This window comes from Ambystoma mexicanum, chromosome 5p (genome assembly GCF_040938575.1).
Source record: "Ambystoma mexicanum isolate Mex_15411 chromosome 5p, UKY_AmexF1_1, whole genome shotgun sequence".
Lineage (NCBI taxonomy): Eukaryota > Metazoa > Chordata > Amphibia > Caudata > Ambystomatidae > Ambystoma > Ambystoma mexicanum.
The window spans coordinates 28,373,596-28,399,565 of NC_090930.1; the positions used below are offsets into that span (position 1 = coordinate 28,373,596).

Below are 25,970 nucleotides of genomic sequence, written 5' to 3' on the forward strand. Positions count from 1 at the left end.
ATGTGCTGTTGTGCAGGTCTGTGTGTGGTTTGTTTTGTTGTTGCAGTGTAGTGAAGTGCATGCGATTGCTGTGCAGGGACCGGTGTGTGTTTGTTTAGTGTTTGAGAGGTGTATGTGGAACTGGTTTAGGTTGGGATAGTGGACATTTTCTTACCTTGTTTGTTCGGACTTCTGTGCTCAGTGTCTCTGCCCGTGCTGCGTGCTTGTAGCGGTTCTTTCGCCGGGTTATGCGCATGGTGGTGGCTACCCTCTCTGATTATCTAGCTGTCTATGGTCATGAGGTGGTGATGGCCTTCCCCCGTTCCTGGGTGGAGATGGGTATGGTTGAAGTGTTTGCTCTTAGGTTGCCAAGGGTGTGCCTAACTTTGCCCCCCTCCCAAACCCTTGGTGCGGGGCCCTCACCCCCGAGGAAGGCGCTTTAGGGTGCCCGTTAGTTGGGTAAAGCTCCTCCCTCTGCAGCTATAGTGCGCGTCTCTGGGGTGATGTCTGGAGTGGGGGTAATTGCGTGGCAGTGGGTCTTTTTTGGTGTTCCTCCCTGGCTTCTTCCCTCCATGTCTGCTTGCTGAGGTTTGTTCCGTTTCCACGTTGTGTCTTGTCATTTCTACGCGTTCAAGTTTGATTCTAAGGTGAAGAGCCAGGTTTTAAGTAGTTTCCTGAATTTTTGGTGATCCTTCGTATTGCGTATTTCTTTTGGCAGGGTGTTGCAAGATTTTGCTGCCAGGTGGGAGAATGAGGAGTCCCCCCGTGACCAGGTTTTCATCTTGTGCAAGGTTTTGGTTTCAGGTGAATGTCGTTGCTTGATCCGAGTGGTCTTGTCGGTCGGTAGATTGTTGTTTCTGCTCCTTGGCCATGGATTGCTCTGTGCGTTTTGCACATTGTTTTGAATGTAAGCTGTACCTAAATATCTTCTTCCTGGTTCACTAACCCGACAGGACTACCACTAAATCCCTTTCCTGGTATACTCGCCTGCCTGGATAACAACTAACACTACTACAAGTACTATGTGGTGAGGCTTGCTTCAAACGTTTAGAAAAATCGTTGACCAACAACGTTAGGATTCACAACTTCTTCTGTAAGGATAGTATACACATGGGTGCTGTTTATTCTGATTCTGGTTTAGGCAATGCTTTTTGGTATCTTGCCTAACTATTGCCTCTTCACTTTATAATAGTTACACTCTTTCTGCAATATTTTTCTCTTTGCTTATGTTGGTAACAGTACTTCTGAAGTATTGCCCCCTCTTTACTTTGGCAATGCGGGTTATATAGTTTTCCTTCAGCATTGCCCCCTCTTTGCTTTGGCAATGCTTTTGGCTTTGGCAATAATAATTGTAACCTTTATTTTCTTGTCCTCTTTCAAAGTTCTTATAACTCCAATACGACTTTCTTACATTAGTTTGGTATTCAAAATAATGATTAGCAGCCAGCGATCGACTACGGAGCGTTCCGGGCTCATCTAATAAAGGTAAACTCATTGGTCTCTTTATATACAAGTCGATCGATCTGCTGCCGCTGCCAGTTCTGCTCCTTCTGATGCTTTCTGAATGAGCGACTGCATTGGTCATATTCCAGTGGCCCGCACGGATAGGAAAAGGAGCTTTTCTTGCTCCTCGTTCAGTCCAGTGCTCGCCAGCCACCGGGAAAAGGCACACAATAAGGAGAGCCTTTCAAAACAGTGCATCCTGCTGCAAGACCTCTGCACTTCAGGTTGTCAATCTCAAAGACTCTCACGACTGACATCCATTTCAAAGATAGCAGCGACACCAGTGTCTTCGTTTCTCTTCTTCTACTGCTTCACCTTCTTGTTCTAATAGCCTGCACCAGAGGGGGTTTTAAATATGCAAAAGTCACGCTCAGGTGTGGGTCATTAGAACCCACTAGTCTGCATACTACAGTTATGTACGTCTTCGTCCCTCATCCCAGTACTTAGGGCATTGTGGGACTTGACGTCCCCAATGTTCTGGTTCCTTGTGTGAATCAAAGGCCTCCGTTTTACAATAGACCATCAAAACTGTGGGGTCTCTAGGGAAGTTATTTAGAGGGTTGTCCCAATTCTCCTGACCAGAGTCCGCTCTTATGTGATCCTGCCGCAGAACACCACCCCCAGGGCCAGGAAGTGTCTGCCTTTCCCTGGCCACATGAGAATGGTCCCAGGCCAGGGTTCTTGTGATAATCACCCCCGATTCATCACAGGAGGGTTCTCTGCTTGAATCCCTATCCTCATTGGTAGACCAAGGTCCAGAGTCCGCCCCTTGCTCCTGGTCAGGGTGATATCCCCTGATTATGTCATACAAATACACAGTGTCTTGTGATTTAAAATGCTCTAGAACACTGCCCCGGCTCGCAATGATTCTCTGTTCAGGCAAGGCCCTCCTTAGCATACACCGCTACCCGGTGCCATCACCCAGGTAGAGTGTCAGACTGTCAAGGTATTACCATGTTAACCTCCTGCTTACATGTTCACAATTACCCCCGCAGGGGTTTGCCTCTAGGTCAGAGCTTTTCACCACTAGCCTCCAAGGTTTGCCCTCCTCTGGCACAAAGACAGTCTGTACCGTCCCTGGATTACTCTACATTCTACGCTCATCTGCTCCAAGTTTCTTCCCATCTCCTCCAGAACGCGCTCCCTTCGCATGGCAACATATTCCATCTACCAGACAACTTCTCAGTCTCCACTTGACCTTTCACTCCTAGCACACATACATCTGCTGCATCAGTTTGGGGTATCGAGGGCTGTCCACTGGAACTGTTTAAAAATACATTAAGATTTGTAAAAGGAAAATCCATAGTGAACCCGGTGGAGGGAGGCAAAAGGTAACGAGGGGTCTGCGCCCAGAAGAGGGGATCCAGGGGTGAAAACATCAGAACAGAACTTTGTGTTTGTTTTTTTGTTATTTGAAAATCTATCAGGCCCTCAGAACAAGGTAACCCAACCACCAAGGCCCTGATATCGAAAGGAACTATTTTGGGATCCAAGCCCAGAAGAGGGGGACCCAGGGAGGAAGAACCCTCACCCTAAGTAAAAGCAGGAAACTGACTTTCATTTTGTTGAAGGAACATTTGTTTTGTTATTTGAACACATCAGGCCCTCGAAGGCAAGAGACTTTCAAAAGAAATTAAACTTGGCCATCAAGGCTCCTGATAAACTGGAACAGAACTGTCAACTTGTGCTGGGGAAGCTCGAGTGTGTGCTGTGCCCCTAGATCCCACCTTACCCCGTACTCAAAACATGGGGGGGAGGGGGAGACCCAAGCTACTGCATCCCGACATATTTGGAAACACTTTTTTTTCTGGAGTACTATCCCGCACGCTTTTGTATTAGTTTTAAGGTTTGTCAATAGGTTTCTTAGTATAGACCCTTTTTATTTGACAACGCCACTAGTACTGCCTTATTTTCATTTGATGGGCACCTCCAACACTTCTGCATGGTGTACCTCTGGCCGGTACCCTTCCCCGGAAGTCCTTCAAATGTGGCAACCTGTCCACATCGCTCCTCTCAACTCTCGTTCAGCTGTCAAACACACCTCTGACATCTGCCATCTCCTGGAAGAGCTTAATTTGGATTTACTCAGTCTCACAGAGACTTGGTTCACAGCCAGCTCTGTTACGAGTTTCGACACTCTCCTTCCCGATGGCTACAAGAACCTCTCCGAACCCAGAACCAACCATCCCGGTGGGGTTGTAGCCTTGATTTCCCTCAGAGTGGATGCCTGCCTCCATCATTCCAATGCAGCACTACTCCTCCTTTGAATGCCTGGTCTGCAGGCTCTTCATCTCTCCTGCCCACTCTCACTGTGGGCACTATCTACAGGCCAATTGGCCAGGTCGCCCTCTTCCTCTCTAAGTGGGCTGAACTCTCCTCGCCTCTACCTCCCAACTTTTCCTCCTCAGAGACTTGAACATCCACCGGGATGTTACCAGCCCTTCTTCAGGACTCTTTCACAACCTCTGCAATTCTCTTTCTCTCGCTGTTCTTCCCTCTGGCCCGACGCACTATGCAGGGCACACCCTAGATGTTCCGATCTCCCAGCCGACCTCCCATTCTCTAACCCCATCACCACTCCTCTCTTGGAGTGATCACTTTCTCCCCACCTCTCTCTCTTCCCCGCAGGTCAAGCCGACTAGCACTGCTACCTACCTTCTCGGTCATCCGACCCATGAAGCGTGGCTGTTGAGACTTTTGTCGCTAACGCTCTACCTCCAACTTTCTCTTCCAAAACAACTTCCTTCTCGAGCTCCCCGCTCATCCACCTCCAACTTTGAGGGTTAAGACGCTTCTCCAAGCGGAGAGTTGGGGGCAGATCTATCTCCGCGGCTGGGACCTCCCTCAACAGCCTCCCTACCCCTCTCAAATTTGAGCAGAACTACCTCCGGCCCCGGAAGCAACTCAAGATCTTCCCTTTAGTTTTCGCTTTCTCTCTTCCTCTCCCCTGCTGATGCACACGACTGCTCTGTGCACTGGTCACCCTCTGAACTCTGGCCCAGGCTCCTGCATGTCCAGTTGCCCTTGCACTGCCTCCAGGCTCCCTGGCACCCTAAGGGTCAGTATCTGCCACCCTACAGTCCCCATCGGCACTTATGAGCCACCCACTGGCTGCACATGTGAGTTAACTGCACTTCCCCCTGCCCCTTCCCCCCCTGGCACTTCTCCGCTTCCCTCTTCCCCACACTTGCACAATCTGAATAACACAAGGCCTAGCAAGATCGTTGTTTTGTCCTCCCTTGTTTCCCCTCCTTGTCTTTTCGCGCCTAGTAACACTTGTATAAAGGCGCGTTATAAATGCCACATCATATATCATGATCGACCCTTGCTCCATGTTAGATTTAGGTTTAGTTTAGGTGTTTTTCCACCCTGCAAACATTGTTCAATAAACACCCTTGAACTGTGATCACTTGTGTGTCTTTACTGCTGCCACCATGAGTTCCTTACACTCAGGCACATAAATGCGTGATGACGTGGGTTTTCAAAAAGGGCTGCGACGATGAAAGGTGTCCGAATATTCTTTCAGCACATGTCTCCACGATTCCAGCTGTCCCAGTTTGTTACAGAATTTGCAGGACACAATCAAGTTACGCGACCCAGCTCGAATAGTCATTATTTCTCCATACAATAAGATGTTCATTCAGAACTCTGAGAAAAATCTCTATAATAAAACTTTGGAATTTTCATAACTATCTTGGTAAAAAGCACAGTTTTTTTCCTCCACCTAAAATAATACACATGTCATAATTCCAACCCATAGGTTCTGCTAGGAATCACTTTTCCATTTTGAAATGTCATTAACGGAATGAGAGAAAAATAAGAGTATTTGTAACAAATGTATTTAATTTGTACAGCTAGTAAAGGCACCCTGCTAAAGGTAGGCCACTCCGGCATAGTGTTGCAACAAAGGTTTATTGGCACACGTAGAAGTAGAAAGCATTCAAGCCCCCAGCTCACTCTCCTTCCTCCCACCTCCAACTGAGCTTCTCTCGCATTCTCCTCCAACTCCATTCCATAATGGAACTTGGAACAGCATTTAAACATATACAGGTTTATGTACATATTCAAACAAGCAGTGACGCTGCCTCAGAAATAAACAATGCATTCTCAAGGCACCATATAGCACACCTTCCTCAAATGGGCGTGTAGTAGCCCCGGACTACATTAGTCATAAATTTAGAATCCTAGGTAACGTGTCAGACTTTGTCAAGTCTTGAACGCACGAGGCGCCAGGACAAAGAGGAGGGTTGTCTTTTACTGGGAAAGTGTATCATGTTTGTTTTATGAATGTTTAGCTCTAGCTCCTTCTGGAAATTAGATTTTAACAAGATAAGGGCTCTTTGAAAACAAACTGGGGTGTAAGCAGGCACAAGAATGTAGTCTGTATATTCTAGCCAGGGCACACGCAGGGATATTTTTGGAGGAAAGCAGCCAGAGGCAACATAGGCTTAATCTAGATCAGAGATATAAAGGTTGAGAAGCCAGGGAGTTAGGACACAACCCTGACTTAGTCCTCGATGAGTTGGTATTGAAACGGAAAAGGCACCAAATAGTTCAATTTCATGGTTATCATTGTGTTGGAATCAAGATGGATTATTATATTTATCAAACCACTAGGCAAGCCCCAAGAAGCCAATTTGTTAAACAGGCGGCTCGTTTAACCAAATTGAAAGCCGCAGAGAGATCGAAGATGGCCACAAAGATGTCGGGTGATTTCTTTGGCCTAGACCTTTTGGAAACATGATAAGAAGGCCTTATCTAATTGAGTTCCCATAAGACGCCTGAAGCAGGTTTGAAATTTGGGAAGAAGGACAGACGTTACTGCCCATTTTTCTAATTCATCCAATATTATTGAAACAAAGAGCTTACTATCCATTTGAGCAGTAAGTTAGGGGCAGCACTGCATTTCCTTTCTTAAAGATGGGAACAATGTGTGCTTCAGACCAAGTCGGGGGGAAAGTACAGGTATCAAGAATGCAATTGAACAGGTAGAAAAGAAGTCTCCAGCTAGGCATGAGATGAGCTCCTTATGATGGAATTGGGTACTCTGGAGTTGTTGGATCTCATAAGCTTATAAATGATGTCCTTGACTAAGTGCAACATCTATGGTCTGGTGGAAATTAAAACAGAAAAAGTGGTGTCATTACTATGTGAAGGGCCGTAAATCTTAGAAAAATGCTGAACCCCTAGTCATTGTTTGTATAGGGCTGTTTTGATGCATACCAAATATCTTGATGTTAAAATGTGCTTGCTACTTTTATTTAGCATTGTGGTGTGTTTGTACTGTTGTCTTAGTGCCTTAATCTTGGAGGTGTAAATATATATCTACATCAAGCCCCAAATATACATTGAGATGAAATGATTATTGCCACGAGTATTCCATGAGAGAATTTTCACTTGCTCATGTTTAAAGAGAACATGTGCCCGATTGTGTAGGTAGGTAATCGCAGCATAAGGCTGATTATAACCAGGACCAATCCTGCCCAGTCCAGAGTGCCAAGGAGGAGTCCCCTGAAAAGTGGAATGATTCTTTCCAGTTTGCCGAGTTATTACAGGATATTTTAAGGTCACACGAGTTATTTTGTGTAGACGTAATGACTGATTTGTGTACATTAGGTGGTGGATTACAATCAGCAAAGGAAAAATATCATAGCCCATTGATAAAAGTGATTTTGTTTCTTCCAAAAGCAGTTCAACAATTATACAGGATTTAAAGTGCATCCAGAATATAGTGGTTCAACAGTCAATCAACTCAACCCAGTCAATGTCCTAAGAGGCTACATTGCGTGGGCTGGGAATTCTGAAGAGCAAGGATAAACTATTATCTCTATGCAATAGAATTGATTTGGAAGAAGAGAAAGGTGACTCCAAACCCAAGTTGAGTGGAAGAACATACAGAGAAGTTTGTTGTGATCTGAGGGCCAGCAACTTGTTCGAGTAAAGAGTCTGAGGAGAGGAAGAGCAATGCCTGGCAGTTTGGGATGTAGTAGCTGCTAAATCAGGACTTGGGTTTTCAATAGAGATCACAGAAAGGTTTGGCGTTGCCGATGTGAGTGCATTCATTGTGTTCATATTAGAAGATGCCTGATCAAAGTAGAAAGTCATTTTATTTTGATCAGCCAAAGGGTGCGAGTGGATGATTCTTTACATTTTGTGTGCTTGGATTTTTTCTTGTTCTTAGCCAACTGAGCAGAAGGCTCTAGATCATTAGAACAGACCAAGCCTGCAGTTTGCTCATTAGCCTGAGGAGTTTCAACTTGGACTCTTAAGTTCTGTAGGAATTTCCCTTGCTGATCTCGGTTGAGAATTCGGAATTGATTTTCGGTTCTTTGTTTTTTGAGATTTAGATGCCTTCTGCTTCTTGGCCTTGAAAGGTTCACTAATTACTTGATCAGCTGATGGAGTCATATCATACACTGGAGTAAGTTCATCAAGTGCAGTGTCTGTAGCATCTGACGAGATTATCTCTGGAGAGTGAGGAGGATTCTCAATGACAGTCAGAATAACCGAGGCTTAAGTTGCGAACCATGGAAGGATGTACAATGTTGTGAAATGATTTAGACACTGCACTTTCAGATAATTAGTAACATCATCCAGTGTAGTTGTATGGTTCTTTAAATCACAAAATGTGTTCATATAGTTTAAATCAAGATGAAAGTACAAAATTAAGAGCTGAGGTCTTAAGAAACTTGTTTTAACGAGTCAATGAGTGATTCAAGCATTTCACAGAGAAAAATATCCTTTAATGAATGGGCAACAGGATCATGATGAAATATTGTGCGAGAACCAGGCAGTCTTTCATGCTCAGACACGCTAGTTTCAGAGGCATGTCTCATCTGTGGTGCAGAAATATCTGTGAGCTCCACGAGCCGAGTAAGAGAGGGATAAGAGGAACGGGACTCCCACAGCAAGAAAAGTTATTGGAGTTCCCACAGGGAAGAGCCAAGTGATGAGCAGGCATTGATGAGGTTTCCTTCTTCATAGGAGGTCTGGTTGTGGTAGAGATGTTAGAGGAGGAGGGACGATTTCCGTTTGGAAACAAACTGCTATTTTGGTAGTGGTAGTTGGTGGAGGAACTGGAAAGCCAGATGATTTGACCAAAACAATGTCTGAGGCATTAGGGCAGAAGAGGGAGTTTGAGATGGTTAGAGCAATGCTCTCCAATGATGGACATCGAGATGGTACATGCTTGCTTCATAGGCTGTACATGGCATCAAACTTCCATGAGAAGTGAAGACAGTACAAAAGGGAAAAAGGAGGAGCGGGTAATTGAAAGATCTAGAGCTTCTGATGCTCTATGCGTTTGGTCTTGCATGACAAGGAGGAGGATCAAACTGTGTTCCAAAGATGTGAAGAGAATGGAGGATACTTACAAGCATTGTTCCATAGCTTTTAACCTTCTCCCTCCAGACCAATGCCGACCACACTTTCGGCACTGCACTTCCAAGATCCGCACTGGGAGCGGATTAAATTGACCTGGGTGCGTCTCCTCACTCGGCACCTCCAGCAAGTATTCCTTCCACAAGTAAGTTCCACAACGGACCACACTTTCGGCACTGCACTCCTCCATGGCACCACAAGGGTTTATTTGCTTTGTATGAGGATTGTCTGCTTGATCAGCCTTGCCCCAATATTGGATTCATCGTACCTATTACTTTGTCTGTGGCTCCTCAGGCCAAGGTCATACAATAAAGGTCCACTGTTTAGAAGTCAGACGCCTTTTCATGGCAGCTGCTGATTCCACCATGGATCCCTCCTGTGGGTTTTGCGAGAAACCCGAGTGTGTCTCACTGTCTGAACCCTGGTAATCCCTTTCTCAGGTGGCCAGGATACGGTTATCGCCCTTGGATCCAGACACTGGCAGGGACGAATGCGGGAGGATCACCTGAGTAAGGGGTCCTCGGGGAGTAGGATAGGGGCACCAGATAGCGAGACACGGTACACCCTTCCTTAGGACACCTTTTCCCCATCCTACACGTAGGGCATCTAGAAACTCAAGCCACCCACCACCCCCTTCCCAACACGGACACTTTCTCACGGACAGCTCACCGTGAGCAACAACAGCACTAGCCCCTCCTTTCTCGACAATGTTTTTCTGGATTTTCCTAAACTTACTAGTGAAAACTACAATCCCCATAATTCCTCCCCTCTGTTCTTTTCTAAAGCCACTGAGATGAGGAGGAGAGAGATTGGGAGGATGAAGATTACCAACAGGGAACCACAGACACAGAAAACAGACTTTGCCCTTTCTACAGCAGACTGTCCCAGTAATGAGGCCAGCCTAAGTCAGGCCTCCCTCTTTAATTACTCTCACCCGACTCCACTTGTCTCTCCCCAGGCAGCATAAAAGGCAGAGCAGGAGAGCACGCTTTGAGCGAGTCAGGGATGCCAGAGAGAAGGAGAAAGCCCTAGTGAGCTGAAGAAGCCCTGGAAGAGAAAACCACCCAAAACTGGCAGTGCTATTTGAGTGGAGAATGCAGTGTGGAGGAGGGAGCTGTACTTCCATAAGGCAAGACCAGGGGCAGCTGGGGTTGCCTGGTGGTACCTGTAGCAGAACTCCTCCCCTGAGGCCAGACAGGCGAATCCAGGTACATGAGGGGCAGGGGGCAAGACCCTGACCTTGTTGAAACATCCTCCTTCCGTCTCCTACAGCTCCCAAAACATGGAATGCTGTTTTGGGGAGCTGTGAAGTGGGAGCAAAATTATCACAAGTGCATTCTGGGATCGGGAGTCTAAAAACATACTTTTGAAGATTGTGAACTTTGTGAGAGGGGTCCAAGCCCGGCAGAGGGCGGCCCTTGTGAACCTTGTGAGAAGGGTCTGAGCCTGGCAGAGGGAGACCCCTGTGAACTTTGTGGGAGGGGTCCGTGCCCAGTAGAGGGAAACTGAACTTTTGTGAGAGAAACTGGCACCAGAGATAGAGTGGTCCGGCGCCATGTGGGCGCTCATTTGAAGGTCTCTGGCTGGTGCCCCCTCTCTTGAACCAAGAGAAACAACAAGTACCAAGAGGCCTTAGGGAAGGCTGACGTGAGGTGTCAAGGTGGTCATAAGAGGGTCAAACCAGACCCCTTGTATAGTCAAAAGTTTTTGACAAGTTGTGGAGGCAAACGTGAACCCGACTGGGGCATGCCTGCGAACTGGGGTGAACCCTAACACACCCTAGAACATTGTGATGAATGAACTGTGCGAAGCCTGATTGGGGGCTGAGACCCGGACTTAGATAAAGGGAAGAACCTAAGGGGTCTAGAATGTCTTTGTTGAAATGTGAACTGTGGCAAATGTGAACCCCACACAGGGATGCCAAGAGAAAGCTAGGGGAAGGGAACCCCCGCTTTCTGATGAGATTTTAGAAATTGTGAAAAGTCAGAACCCGACTGAGGAGATTGTGAAACTGGTGTTTGCACCCGGCTGAGTGGGAACGGTGAGTGAACTGTGAAACACACACTTGCCATAGAATAACAGAGTAACCCAGCGAGACGTGAGCGCCATTCGGAAGACTCTGTTTAAATTGGAAAGTGCTTTCAGAGGATAATGCTGAACGAAGGATCGGAACCCAGCTGAGTGGGATCCTAGGGTGAAGAGTAATCACCCGACGTGAAGGTTACCAGAAGGAACTGTTTGTTTTGTTGGTTTTGGCATATCATGCCCTCTGAAGCAAGAGACTGTGCATGAGAAGAGACTTGGGCACAGAAGGCCCTGATACAGGGAAAAGGAACTGTAAGCTTGTGCCAGAGAAGCCTAGGAGTGTGCTGTGCTCCAGAGTGCCACCTTGTCCCGTGCTAAAAACATGGGGAAGGGAGACCCTGGCCATAACATCCTGACTTATCCTTTGGTGAACACTTCTTTCTTTTCTTGTGAACATTATCCCACACTCTTTTATAGCATAGCTATAAGGATTGGCAATCGTTTCCTTTAGTATAGGCCCTTTTTATTTGACTAGACTCCACTTGGACTGTATTATTATTTGATGGTCGTAGCTTGCCCCCATCTTAGATTTAGGTTAGGCATTTATCTCACCCATTTTTACAGTAAAATTAACATCCATGAAATGTGATCACTTGTGTCTGTCTCGTTTTGATACCATGCCTGCCTTACAGTTTCCACAATCACGTCATCTGGAGGTTAAAATTACGCATTTTAAAAATGGGGTTGGGGGGCTGCGCCACAGTAATTGGGAATGGTTTGCTGTGCACCCCGCAAACATGCATCTGTCATCTTGTCTTACTTCTGGCTTATATTTGAGGGTGTGGGGCGTTGGCCATGAGCCACAATCATGCTCACCACGAGTAGTCAGTCACGCTGTCCCACGTCTGCCCATGACCTCCCATTCAGGGCTCCCACACAGAAACTGAGAATGGAGAAGAGGCCCCGGAAGTACCTCTATAAATATACTGCAGCAGTGGTTCACAGCTCCCAGGTCTCTAGAGCCCCATATGGGCAGTGGATCACAGCTCCCAGGTCTCTAGAGCCCCATTCCTCAGATGCCCCATAAGGGCAGTGGTTCACAGCTCCCAGATCTCTAGAACCCCATTCCTCAGATAACCCATAAGGGCAGTGGTTCACAGCTCCCACATCTCTAGCACCCCATTCCTCAGATACCCCGTAAGGGCAGTGGTTCACAGCTCCCAGGTCTCTAGAGCCCCATAAGGGCAGTGGATCACAGCTCCCAGGTCTCTAGAGCCCCATTCCTCAGATGCCCCACAAAGGCAGTGGTTCACAGCTCCCAGATCTCTAGAACCCCATTCCTCATATAACCCATAAGGGCAGTGGTTCACAGCTCCCACGTCTAGCACCCCATTCCTCAGATACCCCAGAAGGGCAGTGGGATCACAGCTCCCAGGTCTCTAGAGCCCCATTCCTCAGATGCCCCACAAAGGCAGTGGTTCACAGCTCCCAGATCTCTAGAACCCCATTCCTCATATAACCCATAAGGGCAGTGGTTCACAGCTCCCACGTCTAGCACCCCATTCCTCAGATACCCCAGAAGGGCAGTGGTTCACAGCTCCCAGGTCTCTAGAGCCCCATACCTCAGATACCCCAGAAGGGCAGTGGGATCACAGCTACCAGGTCTCTAGAACCCCATACCTCAGATACCCCATAACGGCAGTAGATCACAGCTCCCAGGTCTCTAGAACCCCATACCTCAGACACCCCAGAAGGGCAGTGCGATCACAGCTCCCAAGTCTCTAGAACCCCATTCCACAGATACCCCATAAGAGGCTCCGGGGGTGTTGATACCAAGTCACAGTTAGTAACAGCTCAGCACACAAAGGTAGATCTGCACAGTAGACATTTTGAAAAATAGGCTTTTATAGGCATTAAGAAATCTAAATTCAAGCAAGTACTTCAAAACAGTTACAAGCATTATAAAGAGTAAATGTCAAAGAATTGTAACCAGTAGCACAATTTTACAGGTAAGGAAAATGCAATTGCTATTTTAGGATACTTGAGAAGCGTCTGACAGTTTGCAAAAGCAAAGAAGTCCTTCCAAAATAGATGGTAAGTAGTTTAAAATCAGAACAGTGTTCCTTAAAAACCCACATGGTCATCTAAACAAATATTTAGTGCACACAAGTAAAATTATTATCCGAAACTTCCAGAAGGTTCGATAAACGGAGACCCGGAGAGGAAGCACTGCAGAAATGGAGTAGATCACCATAGCAGTGTCAGTGAGGGCGAGGGGTTAGGAGGACAGCACGTGAAGCCCATAGCCCCTGGTGAAGAGGACCAGTGATGTTCTGGTGGTTAGAAGCTTTGTGGGAACCTGGCCCAAGGTGTTGGATGAGGTTTAGGAAGCCCACGAGTTATGGATGCAGAGGTCAGTTCTGGCATTGCAATATAGTTTTGGCTGTGGTGCCGGTTCCTATTGTAGGGTCTACAAGCAGAGCCCATTGTGGCAAATCCGTGGATATCGTCCCCTTATCACTAGGGGGAGCCCCTTTGCATGAGAACTCAGTCCCCATTAAAAATACTGGGATGAGGAAGAGTTCAGCTCACTCACTAGCAGTCCTCAAGATCAGTACTGAGATGAGGAGTAAGTGCGAAGGCATGAGGATTACCTGTAGGAACCACGTTGAACGGTCTAGTGGTTGCCAAGTCTTATTGGCCAGAGCCAGTAAAAATAGGGAAGAATACTCGGGAAGTATACGAGAAGCCCTCCCTGGAGGAACAAGGAGCAGGAATGCTGTGCTGAAGTAGAAGCAGAAGAAGCTGTGAACCAGAGGCTCTGTCAGAAGGAGTGGGAACCTTTGCACGCTGGAGGACTGAGGGGATCCCAAGAGAATCCCTTTTCAAAGGATCTGACAGAGAGCCTAACCCTTCCTGAGGGAACCAGGGGAACCACATGCTGCAGGACAGACGTAGCACACTGAAGAAGCTGTGAAGACAGCAGGAGCCCAAAACCAAGACTGACCAAAGACTACTGGGAGAGACCCTTAAGGTACAGGGGTGACTGGGATGGTTGAAATGGGCAGAAGGGAGCAGTGGGATACCCTGACCCAGCTAAATAGGAGAAGAAGGGAATCTCTGGGAAGTAAAGTAACCTTCCTGAGCCCCCAAGAAAGAAACCAAGGAAGACCGGTCTGGGACCCGCACCAATTGAAGATTACCATCAGCCACCTTCATAGTCACAGTACTTGGCATGCTAGTGACACACGCCTGCCACAATATCATGATCTTGGTGACCCTGTGTTGAGGTGAACGCTGCTTGAAAGTCTGTAGAATATGTAGAAACAGGGAAAAAGATGAGTCAGCAAAGCACCTTTTGACTGTATGCCCAAAGTTGGGGCCAGTATACAAACATGCTGTTTGAACATCATCTAAATCTTTGCACATGGCACTTTATAGAATTTGGTTGGAAGCGTCATTGAAATTGTCTAATGAAGGACCTACGCTGAGTTGTTAAATGTTTGAAAGAGATGGCTCTGTTTATGAGAAGATGCACTGAGGGTATGTTTAAGAATATTTATAAAAGATGTTTTAAGATGAATTATGGTTTGTATTTGGCATTTGTATTGGTTTTGTGAGGTTTAGGTTTATATATGTAATTTCTTTTGTACATGTATAATGCCATAGTGATATTTTGTTTTGTTTAGAATGTGAAAGGTTTTAATGAACTAAAACACATTAAATCAATAAATATCACGACAGAACCTTACAGATCCGAGACCCGTACCCCAGAGACTTGAAAGCAAGGCAAAACAAGGTGAGAGAAGAAACCAGGGCAAGGGAAGCATCCTCCCGGGTGTTCTGAAGAAGAGGACAGGAGAAGGTAAGCATCCTCCCTGGTGTTGTGAGCACTGCATGGAAGGCGGCCAGGGAAAGGGAGACATTTCCACTGGTGTTTTTAACCACAGTTAGAAGCCTGAGTGAGACCAAGAGATGGGAGCCATTCTCTTGGCATCAACATTTTGAGTTGGAACTTCGCTTTCTTTTTGAGCCAGAGAATGTTGCTACTGTTGAACTTGGTTTATTTTCTCACCATTTGGAACTTTGTGTTTTGAACTCTGAGAAGAACCTGCTGAGCAGACAATCCTTTGCATTTTATATTTCGTTATTAGTGTGAGGGCGAGAGTTAGGGTACTGACACGAAGGTGAACATACCTTTATTTTGACGCCCTGACAGACACCTTTAAGATTTGTGTTGAGGCAGGGAAACCCCTTTCAGCGTTAGGGCTAGCGAGGCCCTTTCTTAACCTCCATTTCCCCTTAACAAAAGTCTATATGAGCAAACGTGACCTTCCAGTGCCAGTCTCCTATCTCTGCACCCTTACACCATGGAGGTGGCTGGGTTAAGAAAACTGTCAGCAATGTTGAAGTCCCCCTGATGCAAATCGCGGGGTGGCACGACAGTAACAGCGAGGAAGTACAACCTTCAATTCAGATCACAGGCAGCTCTATTGAAGGCAAAAGGCTTCAGGACAGGCTGCAAAGCAGCCATAATGGGTAGAGCAGCTGCAGAGGGCAAGGCCAGGATGTCTCATAAAAGAGCAGGTACCTGAAAGCAGCAGCACAAATGCCACTCCGATTGCAGCATGTGGAAGGGCTTTTCACTTCAGGCCCAGTGAGTAACAAAGGTCCCGGAAGCTTCAGGCACAGAGGATCCAGAGGATCCAGGCCAGATGGAAGACAAGAAAACCTAAAGCAGGATTCCATTGCATGTAGAGTCCCCCCAGAGGAGGAACAGGGGACAGCATTATAGCCAACCTCAAGGACCATCAGGACGTCTCATCTCTACAGCCCCGTCTAGAAAGTTTCAAGAAGGCAGCCTTTCAAGTGACTCTGGGTCTCCCTGGGAACGTACACACAGGACTCCAGCCCTCCAATCAGCATCCGTACATCTTTCAAGGTTTTGGCAACCAACCAATCAGGATTGTTCAGTAAAATGTCATTTGCACACGCACACTAGTCAGACCCTCACACAGTCTAAACCAAATTCCATTCAAACACAGATCGGACAAAGTGGCAGGTCCTCCTGGCAAAAACACACAAAGAAGCAAAGCAAATAAAATGGACAGGTTGTCGGATATAAAAAAGCATTGGTGATCATTTTGCTCTGTTCAGGGAGCAAGAAATTGCCAATATGGTTAGAAGTCAAGAGTAGTGTAGGCAAATATAGTCACAGTTGCCACCAGGTTGCGACCTAACACTTTGTGGGTGAAAAGAAAACTCACCCCAAGACAAAATGGGAATCTTTGCCCTTGCCCAGGGAGCCATGTGGGTACTGAGGGTAACCCCAAAACGCAGTTGGTTTTCAGTGAAACCTCAGTCCCACAGACAGGAAAAAAAAACACAGGGCATAAGACAGCAAAAGGTTTATGGGACTAGGAACACTCGCAAATGAGAGCATAAAATAGGTTGGGGAGCAGTGGCAGAGAAGGGTGGGGGTTGATAAGGTTGATGCCCAAAGGGAATCTGATTAAGACTGGCTTTCCACAGACTTATGAGTGTCTGAGTTCGAATCATTGCTTTTCATACAGCATGGCAGGTAAGCACATGTGGGCGGTATATCAGCTTCGGATTTTGGCAATGAAGGCACCCTTGACATACCCCACACTCCTAAATGTTGACTTGCCTCCCACATGCTAACCAATCAGTAGGCATTCCTGCATCTCGTTTTTTCATTAAACAGTGGCACATGTATACTGCAATGTGGGCCGCTTAGAGTTTCCCTCCAGATAAGGGACCTTTGGCCTCTTATTGTTTGCTCTGTCGTTTGAGGCAGACCTACATCCATTTATTTACTAAAGCAGCGGCACTTGTATACTAAAATTTACGCCGTTGAATTTGGCCTCTTTCTTTTTGTTTGCCTTGCTATCATATATGTTTTTGTATGTGATTCATTCATTGTTCGTATTTATTTACCTGCAAAGTGCACAAATTTGTCTTTTTGTTAGATTCCCTTCTAATCCTAAGTTTTTCCTTCAACTACTTTTTCCTGTTACCTTAAACTGCACTTCTAATTTTTTGTATTCATAATTAAACCTACCCTTTTTGAAAATACAAAATAAACTATTCTGTCTAACTAAGGAATGTTTTCAGAGTACAAATATTGTGGCCAAATAACCTTTGTGACCCCCCTTGGGGGGCGTGGCTAACTGGCCATGGAATAGGACGTGCTGCGTGAGGAGCTCCTAATGATCCGACTCTATTTTTTCCAAATTCACCTGCTGAAACTGCAACGAGCGCCTAGAACTTTGAGGATCAGGTGTCGGAAGCCGCACACTAGGTGAAGTTCGCTGGAGAAGCTCAGTCCCCGAGAATCGTGAGATATACATGGTTTTGTCGGTGCGATTGTGTGGCTGCTTCGACACCAAGATGGCGGCTAACAAAGGAAAGGCCTCCGAGGAGAAACAAAACTGATTCCCGGGACCTGCGGGACACGGCTGCAGTAAATTGCCTGGAGAAGTAACACAATTGGGTGATATGGCAGAGTGGTCGAATCCATGAAAGCGCCCGGCCTGACATAGGCGAATGGAGCCTCGGCGATATGACCGCAAGAGGAAATGACATTGGATGCTTGGGTGATGAGGCCTACGGAAGTTGCATAGGGAGTGGGAGGCTATAGCCCATCCGCAAGACAATTCGAAGTGCCATCTCGAATGGGCGTTAGGCGACCTGGAAGCCGGACCATTGTCGGACCGAGGACAGTGCGACAGCGGCACTAAAGCGGAGGCGTACAGGAGCAGCGGGAAGCGCCATGTCGGCGAAAGGGTTGAGAGTCAAGACCAAACAACCCACGATGGAGACTTTCACGAGAATGCAACAGACCCCCTCAACATCAGTACAGAGCGCGATCGAGACCCCTGTGGAGGATGCCCCTGAAGGGGATAAGCACCAGATCCTAGAAGCTATAACGGGGCTAAGCGCTAAACGGGACTTGGCAATGGCGGATCTACGCACAGCTCTGGAGAATAAGATCGATGCTGTGGGTACAGAACTCACCCTGCTACGTCAAGATGTTAGGGCACTTGCAGAAAGGACCAGCGGTTTGGAAAGTGGGGTGAAGATTAATACCGATGTTAGCACGAGCAATGCGAAGGAGATTCATGTCTTAAAACAACAGGTCGCTAACTTGGAAAATCGTGTGGAAGAGGTGGAAGGAAGGGCGAGGAGAAACAACATTCGCGTGGTTGGCCTTCCGGAGGGAGAAGAAGGCCAAGATCCCACAAACTATGTTGAAAACATGATCCTGCAAGGGATCGGAGCTGGTAATCTTTTGCAGGGATTTACGGTGGACAGGGCGCACCGCGCCCTGATGAAGAAACCCGGGGGCCCCGCCAAGACCGATCATCGCGAGGATCCGGAATTACAGAGATAGAGAAAAGATCCTCGAATACTTTCGTAAGGGCGGCACGATAGAGAGCATCCACCAACATCACAGCATATCCGGACTACACGATGCTGGTACAGAGGCAGAGGTACAGCTACGTAGCCGTCAAAAGGAGGCTGAGGGCAGCAGGAATCAGATATATGCTTCTGTACCCGGCACGATTGAAAGTGCTACATAAGAACAAAGCGCTATTTTTCGATACCCCTGAGGATGTTGTCACATGGCTGGACCTGCAGAGCTGCCCGGAACAAGAAGCGGATCGGGATCGGCAGGATCATACCAAATGAAGATTCAGTAAGAAGAAGGACCCTGATTGTATGGAGAAGCTGTGACTAATGAACTTGGTACACAATCTGAGCCTGGTGCTCGATTCAGACTGGAATATAGTGAGTGTAACTGTAATCGGTAACGGTTTGGCAATTGATTGTGTAATGTTTTTTGAAAGGAGCAACAGAACGCGGACGACCTACCCCAATAGACTATTAGTTTCAGCGGCCATTAGGGCGGCTTTATCCTACTGAGCCCCGAGTAGAAGCTTGCGCTCGGCAGGGCTAGTTGTGGGGGTGCCTGAGATCCAGGAATGGAGCTGGGCAACGGTTGGGGAGGGTATTGTTGGGGGACGGGTGGGTGGGCAGAAAGTTGGGGGATGGGGAGTTGAGTGTGTGTGTGTGGTTATGGGGAGTTTAAGTTTTGTTTCGAGCCTATTTGGGAGAATCAGTTTGTGGTACTTGCGGTGCATGAAGGGACGTAATCGATGGAGGATCGGGTGGGTGCTTATTAACGACCTATGGGGGACCTCAGGATAATAACGTGGAACGTCAGGGGCCTTAACAGCTACCTGAAAAGAAACAAGATCATGATGTATCTGAAAAGGCAGAAAATAGACATTGCATTACTACAAGAAACGTACTTGACGCGGGAGAAGTTGGACCTAGTTAAGAGAAAGTGGAAAGGGACCGTAGTGGGCTCGCCATACTCTGCATATGCCCGGGGGGTGCCAATCTGGGTGGCACCGCATGTCCCGTTCAAATTGACACAAGAGGTGGTTGAAATGGATGGAAGGACGGCTATACTGCGGGGGCTGGTGGAGAGCAGGGAGGTATGCATAGTAAACACTTATGCCCCCAACCAAAACACAGCAGCATATTTCATAGCCCTGTGTACCAATCTTAGTGGGTGTATGGGGAGCGCGGTGATCTGGGGCGGGGACTTCAATTGTGTGTTGGATCCGGTGGTGGACAGGTCAGATGACAGGGTGGGTAAGCCTAGCCCAGCGGCAAGAGCGTTGCGGTCGCTGCTAACAGATTTTGTTTTTACAGATGCGTGGAGGATGAAACATCCCACTGAGAGGCAATACTCACACTATTCAGCCTCGCACCAACTGCACACTAGGCTCGATTACGTCTTTGTCACAGCAGATGCGATGTCCGAGATTACTCAAACCGAATACAAGGCCAGGGTCCTCTCGGATCATTCCCCCCTGATCCTCGGATGGTAATATTGCCCCCCAAGGGCGAAAATCCCTACATGGCGCCTCCGAGCGGAGGCGCTCAAAGATCCAATCTTTAGAGAAGATATAAGAGAGGAGATTACTAACTTTTTTGTGGAAAATACTGGAAGTGTTGACTCTGTGGGCATACTATGGGAAGCTTTTAAGGTCGTGATGCGGGGGGCGGCCATTGCTAAGTCAAGAGGGTTACAGGGTGGGGTCTTGGCTGACCTACAGAGGGCGGAAACTGAGCTAGAAACAACGTTAAAGAGCGAAGATGTAGACACGGAGCTGGTACTCCAACTACAGCACCAAATGTGCAGGGCACTGGGAAAGACTCTGCAATCTTAATTATAAGAAATATGTTGAGAGGCAGCACGCGGGGGGAGACAAGACAGGCCGCCTTTTGGCCAGGCTATACAAAAGAGACCCCTAAGCCTCCAATTAGGACTATTATTAGGGAGGGCGGAGAAGAGGTGGCCACGCAAGAGGGGGTTAACAAAGAATTTGTGGAATATTACAGAGTGCTGTATGGAGATGATGAGATAGGCGACCAGCGCACAATAACCGAAACGTTAGAAGACATAGGGCTGCCCAAGATGAGCGACGAAGAGAGGTCGGAGTTAGATGAGCCAATCACGTTGGAGGAATTAGAAGGAGGTAGTAAAGCAGCTGCCCACTTGTAAGGCCCCAGGGGCAGATGGGTTCCCCAGCAAATTTTATAAGGTATACAAGGAGGAAATCCTCCCCCAATGCTGGACATGTTGAATGAAGCGTTTGAGATAGGACCGTTGCCTGAGTCACTTAGAGAGGCGATTATAATACCGCTGCCCAAGCCCAATAATCCGGAGCACAGATGTGGTTCCTACAGGCCCCTGTCGATGCCCAATCAAGACAGCAAGATTCTCACAGCTGTCCTTGCAAATCGATTGCGGAAAGTGATTGGCAGACTCATACATCCTGATCAGACGGGTTATGTCCCGAGCAGGAACATTACACACAACCATAGGCGACTTCATCGGGTGGTCGAATGGGGTGTTAAGAACGAGGGTGAGATGGCAATAGTGTCTCTAGATGCAGTCAAGGCTTTTGACTCGGTCAAGGGTCATGGCTATTGGCTGCTTTGGAAGGGTATGGAATGGGGCCGTGCTATATCAGGTGGGCCAAGATGTTGTATAGTGAGCCGCTTGCCAGGTTCCGAACTGGAGCACTGATATCCGAAAGATGGCAACTTGGCAGAGGCACCAGACAAGGGTGCCCCTGGTCCCCGATGCTTTACATCTTGGCCCTGGAGCCTTTGGCAATATGCCTTAGGGCACAGTATGAGACGATTGGCATTGATTTGGGAGGGGAACGACACTTGATATCCTTGTACGCGGACGATCTGTTGCTGTACTTGCAATACCCAGAAGAAAATCTCTTATACATACTTGAAGTAATGGAAAGGTATGCAGAGTGTCGGGCATCTCGGTGAACCCCCAAAAGTCTGTCATATTCCCATTAGGTAGTGTGGAGTCATGCCTCTGGTGGTGCCGCGGCGTGCACTCAACCCGCACGGGCCCGGAGACGCTGGACACCCTGGAGGCATGCCCGCCCTTCCCGGTGTATCAAGGAAGGGGGAAGCCGCCGCGGACAGCCGCGTTGCGGACAGCCGCGGCGGGCCCGCGGAACACTCACCTGGGTTCCACTCCGGTCCGGGGAACGGGGAGCCATGCTCGCGGTGGTGCCGGGACGCAGGAGAGCAGCGACCGGATCGCCGCCTCCGTGCTCCTTCTGATAGAGCCGGGACTTCATGTGGCTGGAGAAGGACACCCATCGTCCGGATGCGTCCTTACACCACGCGGCCACGGCTGCATGGCCAACGTGAACCCTCACCACCTCAAGGGGAACGGGAAGGGCGACAGCCCGGGGCGGCAACCTTTAAGGGAGGCGGGACAACGTCCCAGGAACCAATGAGAAGGGGGTTAGCCCAGGCTCCTAGTGATTGGAGGGGGTTTGAACCCTCCTGTTATGATAAAAGGGCGCCAAACCAAACTAATGGGTTGCTCTCATTCCACAGGATACGGAGAAAGGAGAGAGGGGAGAACCAGAGTGGTGGGCCTATCCGGACACCTCAAGATAAGACCAGACCAGGACTAACGTCGTTATATTTTGGAAGGCCAAGACACCGGTGAAGTCGACCGGGAGGACTTGAGAATAATTCCCTTAAACATAACGCTATCCTTCAAACAGTGAATAAAACATTGTTTCAGCATCCACCTGTCTCCGAGCATAATTCCACAGGTAGCTATAAGGGGATCCCTGCAGAAGGACTACCGGTGCTACAGGTACCGTGGGCAACAAGCTCTTTTCGCTATTTGGGCATAGATATATATCACACGGCGCAAGATGAACACAGACACAATACGGAAGTGGCCGTCGAGAAAATCAGAAACAGCATGCAGTTCTGGGCAAGATTGCCCTTGGCGATGATGGGGCGGGGGGCTATGCTCAAGATGGTAGTTCTGCCCAGGCTTTTGCATTACTTTAGTAATATCCAATACATAATACCCAAGAAGTTTTTTAGTAAATTGAACAGCATGTGTAGGGATTTCTTGTGGCACGGTACCCGAAATAGGGTGGCGTTCTAGAAACTGCAGAACTTTTATGAAAAAGGAGGAATTAGACTGCCCCATTTTGAGGTTTATTATTTGGCGGGACAGTTGCAATATGTGGCTAAGTCGCTTTCTGATGATGTGACCCCTATGCACAGGGTGCTTGCGCAGGACTGTGCCCGTTTTATTTGAAAGAAAGGGTCTGGCTGTCCGAAACTGAAATGAGGGGGCGCCCTGCGATGTTGAAGCTTGGGCGGAATATTTGGTGTAGGGCTTGTCGCCTAATGGAGGTCCCATACCCGTGCCTCCCGCAAGTACCGTTGGTTGCTTTGACAGGTGGGGAGGATCAGCTAAGGGCGATTGTTAGGACCTACTGGGAATCGGTGGGGCTGACAACGCTAGCCGATGTATGGCAGGAGGGATCCATTAAGGAGTTTACAGAACTCAACAAAGAGGCGGGGCTACACACACGGCAAAATGTCACATACATTAGATTGGTGTGAATGATTAAGAGCACCTGGCCAGAAACAGTTTTGATAGAAGAACCAGATGCAGTTTTGGAAGCAATGTATGCTATGTCTGAAGGGGGTCATGAGATCGACACTGTACGAGATGGTGATGGCTAAGGTGGGTAAAGATTTGACGCATCTGAGACTGGACTGGGAGATGGAAGTGGGGGCCCCGATGGAGGACGGGATGTGGGAGCGTGTCCTGGGTTACCACAAAAAAGTATCTAGAAATGCCAGATTAAAACAAATTCAGCTCTATGTAACGCATAGGGCATACATGACCCCCTTGAGGATATCCAAGTTCCGAAACGCTGGCATACAAGTGTGTCCTAAATGTAATCTGGAAAACGCTGACATGACACATATGTTTTGGTTGTGCCCGATTATTAGATGCTACTGGAGTGATGTGGCGCAGAAACTGGCCGATAGAGGGGTTACTCTTGTCATAGACACGGCTTGGGCCTGCTTACTGGGCGGGTTCCCTAGGCCACGGAAACTCAAACATATTGAGAAACTAAGAAATCTGGCGTATATACTTGCGAAACGTAGGATCGCCATGGGGTGGAAGAAATGCCACAAACCTAAGGTGGATGTATGGTGGAAGGACTTACAGAAATGGTCGGAGGCTGAAATGGTGGCATGGCAAGATGCGAGTAGCCGGGCTGATGAGGGGGAGGTGGGCACCCTATTGGCCTGGAAAACGCTAATAACAGAATTGTTTGGAGTAATATCAAACCCAAAATACTCCGAAGAGGACGAAACTCGGCCGCATGTGCCAAACACTGAAAGTGATGGACAAATAGGCTCACGGGGGGGGAGGGATAGATAATGGGAGCAGTGACTACGATAACTTGATGTGTAATTGAACCATTATGATTATGCTGCTTGTTTGGTGTTCATGGTTTTGTTTGTATAAAATCAATAAAAGAAATTTAAAAAAAAAAACTTGTGACCCCCTTGCTTTAGGTCACACTACTAACGTAGTTTAAACCAAAAACAATTTGTTTTAAAACTAACTTTTTGTATTTCAGCAGAGGGGATAGATTTGGCTTATAGATATGTCTTACATTAGTCCCAATCCACTTTTTGCTCTAAGGGACGACCTCGATATATCTTTTGTATGAGATTCCTGCCAGCCAGCCTGTTATAACAAATGCTCATAGATCAGCGCAGCACACACCCGGAGAGGGAGGAGATGGAGACAGCCTATACGTCCCACCCCCCCCTGACAGCACTACTCACTTCACCAACCCCATACATCCACTACATGCCATTTCATCAGTAGTAACTCTAGATGGTACTGCAGTCCACAAGTCCATGTGTGCTTTATAAATACCCCAGAACATAATAAAAGGCTAACAGTCCCCTCTGGCAAGGGGCACGTATTCCAGTGATGTCACAGAACAGGCACTAGTTTTACATGTCTTTCCACTACAGCCACTGGGTGGTGGTAATGGGCAGAGGCGGTGTGGGACTAATGAATATATGCTCTACCATCTACCATCAAATGAATCCAGGCATTTGCTAATATCCTGTGAGCACTTACCCGAGGTCTGATGCACCCTTCAGATCAAACAGACGCGTGACCAGCTGCTGGCTGAATCCATAGCATGTGAAGAGGACAGCATTCTCAGCCACGTTGGCTAGTAGTGCTGGTGTGGTACCTTGGTAGAGCCCCCAAATTCCCTCATGGCGGTAAGTGCTGACTGTGCAGTGCATGAAGTTACGGTACATTGTGGGGAACGTCTGCATCTTCACCTTCATGGTGTCAAAGGGCTGACCAGTGACCACACATGCCACGCCACCTATGAAAAAATAAAACCAGGCTTGGTTATTCAACAGGGCCAGGACAGTTGTGTATTGCCTCCATGAGCAGAACACTAGAGTGCTTCACCGCGTGTCTGTAGGGACCTGGCCATGGAGGCAGGTGAAACGAAGGGCATGTCAGGATGAAAAGCATGTGCCGTGTAAGACGTACCCTTTCTGGCACTCTGCCGTCTAGGTATAGTAAGGAATAAAGATTTTCCAGAAAAACTTCCTTAGAAAGTCTTAATTCTATTACAGACACTGAGGCAAGCATTAGGCTTCTCTTTCTTTCTTTATTTCAAATAGAAAGAGCTCAGCAGCAGGTTTTGATGCACCAAAAACCAGATAGCAACATCCATAGCTGACCGCGGTGCAGAAAAACATACAAAAACATATAGTCTTAACAAATGTGAAAACTACAGCCCATAGTGAAAAGTCACAAAACCGGAAAAAATCCATTTCCCAGAAAACTAGGTCCAGGTTCATGAGAAAGGCCACCAACACATGACTCCAATCCTCCAATAGCAGAGGATGGACCCCACCAAATAAGGACCAATAGTATATTTCCCCCTCTTTCGAGGCTGCAAACTTAGAATCCAACCAAGGAGAGGAACATTAAACTGTAGTCGCCGTTAGCGGAAATCCAGCATACGTCAGGTCGGTTTGTCCGAAGTCACTAAGGAGAAAACCAGAAATATCAGGGGTTACGTGATGTATATATTAACCCTATTCGATATACAAGGATGGGAGAGAAAACAGCATACCATTAATGAATTCTTACATGGCATGTAATGAGACCACTCATAAGCTTGATGCGCGCCCTTTATTTCTCTAGTCAGGCGGGATAATGCTGGCCTCCGTGTCTTTAATAGAATTAAGACTTTCTAAGAAAGTTATTCTGGAAAATCTTTATTCTATGTCAAGACCAGAGGCTCACATTATGCTTATTTAAAGCTTACTTACCACTACGGATGCAGGTTGCTCTACCGGCTTCAGGTAGAATTGTTTAAAGATAGCCTTGCCTGCCCAGTCGGCCATTTTCATGATATCTTCTAAGCAAACTCCAACTTAAAGGCTTTGGAGGCCATAGCACCTCTCACAGAGTGAGCGCCAAAAAGATCTGTAGCTATCCCTGCCTGGGAGAGTGTCCAGTGCACCCAGCGTGCCAGAGTTGGCACGGAAACCGCTTTATGTGACTTACGGAGCGCTATCAGAAGTTGCCCTCTGGGAGAGGCTCTGAGTGGTGCAGTTACCTCTTC

The 25,970-nt window shown here is 47.6% G+C and overlaps 1 protein-coding gene across 1 annotated transcript in view; it reads right to left on the reverse strand.

Annotated features, from left to right (window-relative positions):
• Positions 1–25,970, reverse strand: part of LOC138480686 (mitochondrial ornithine transporter 1-like) — a 626,425-nt gene that overhangs the window by 293,521 nt on the left and 306,934 nt on the right. Inside the window, exon 3 of the mRNA XM_069612363.1 lies at positions 24,452–24,710. Coding sequence (XP_069468464.1) covers positions 24,452–24,710 — 259 coding nt within the window. The remainder of the gene's footprint in view (positions 1–24,451; positions 24,711–25,970) is intronic.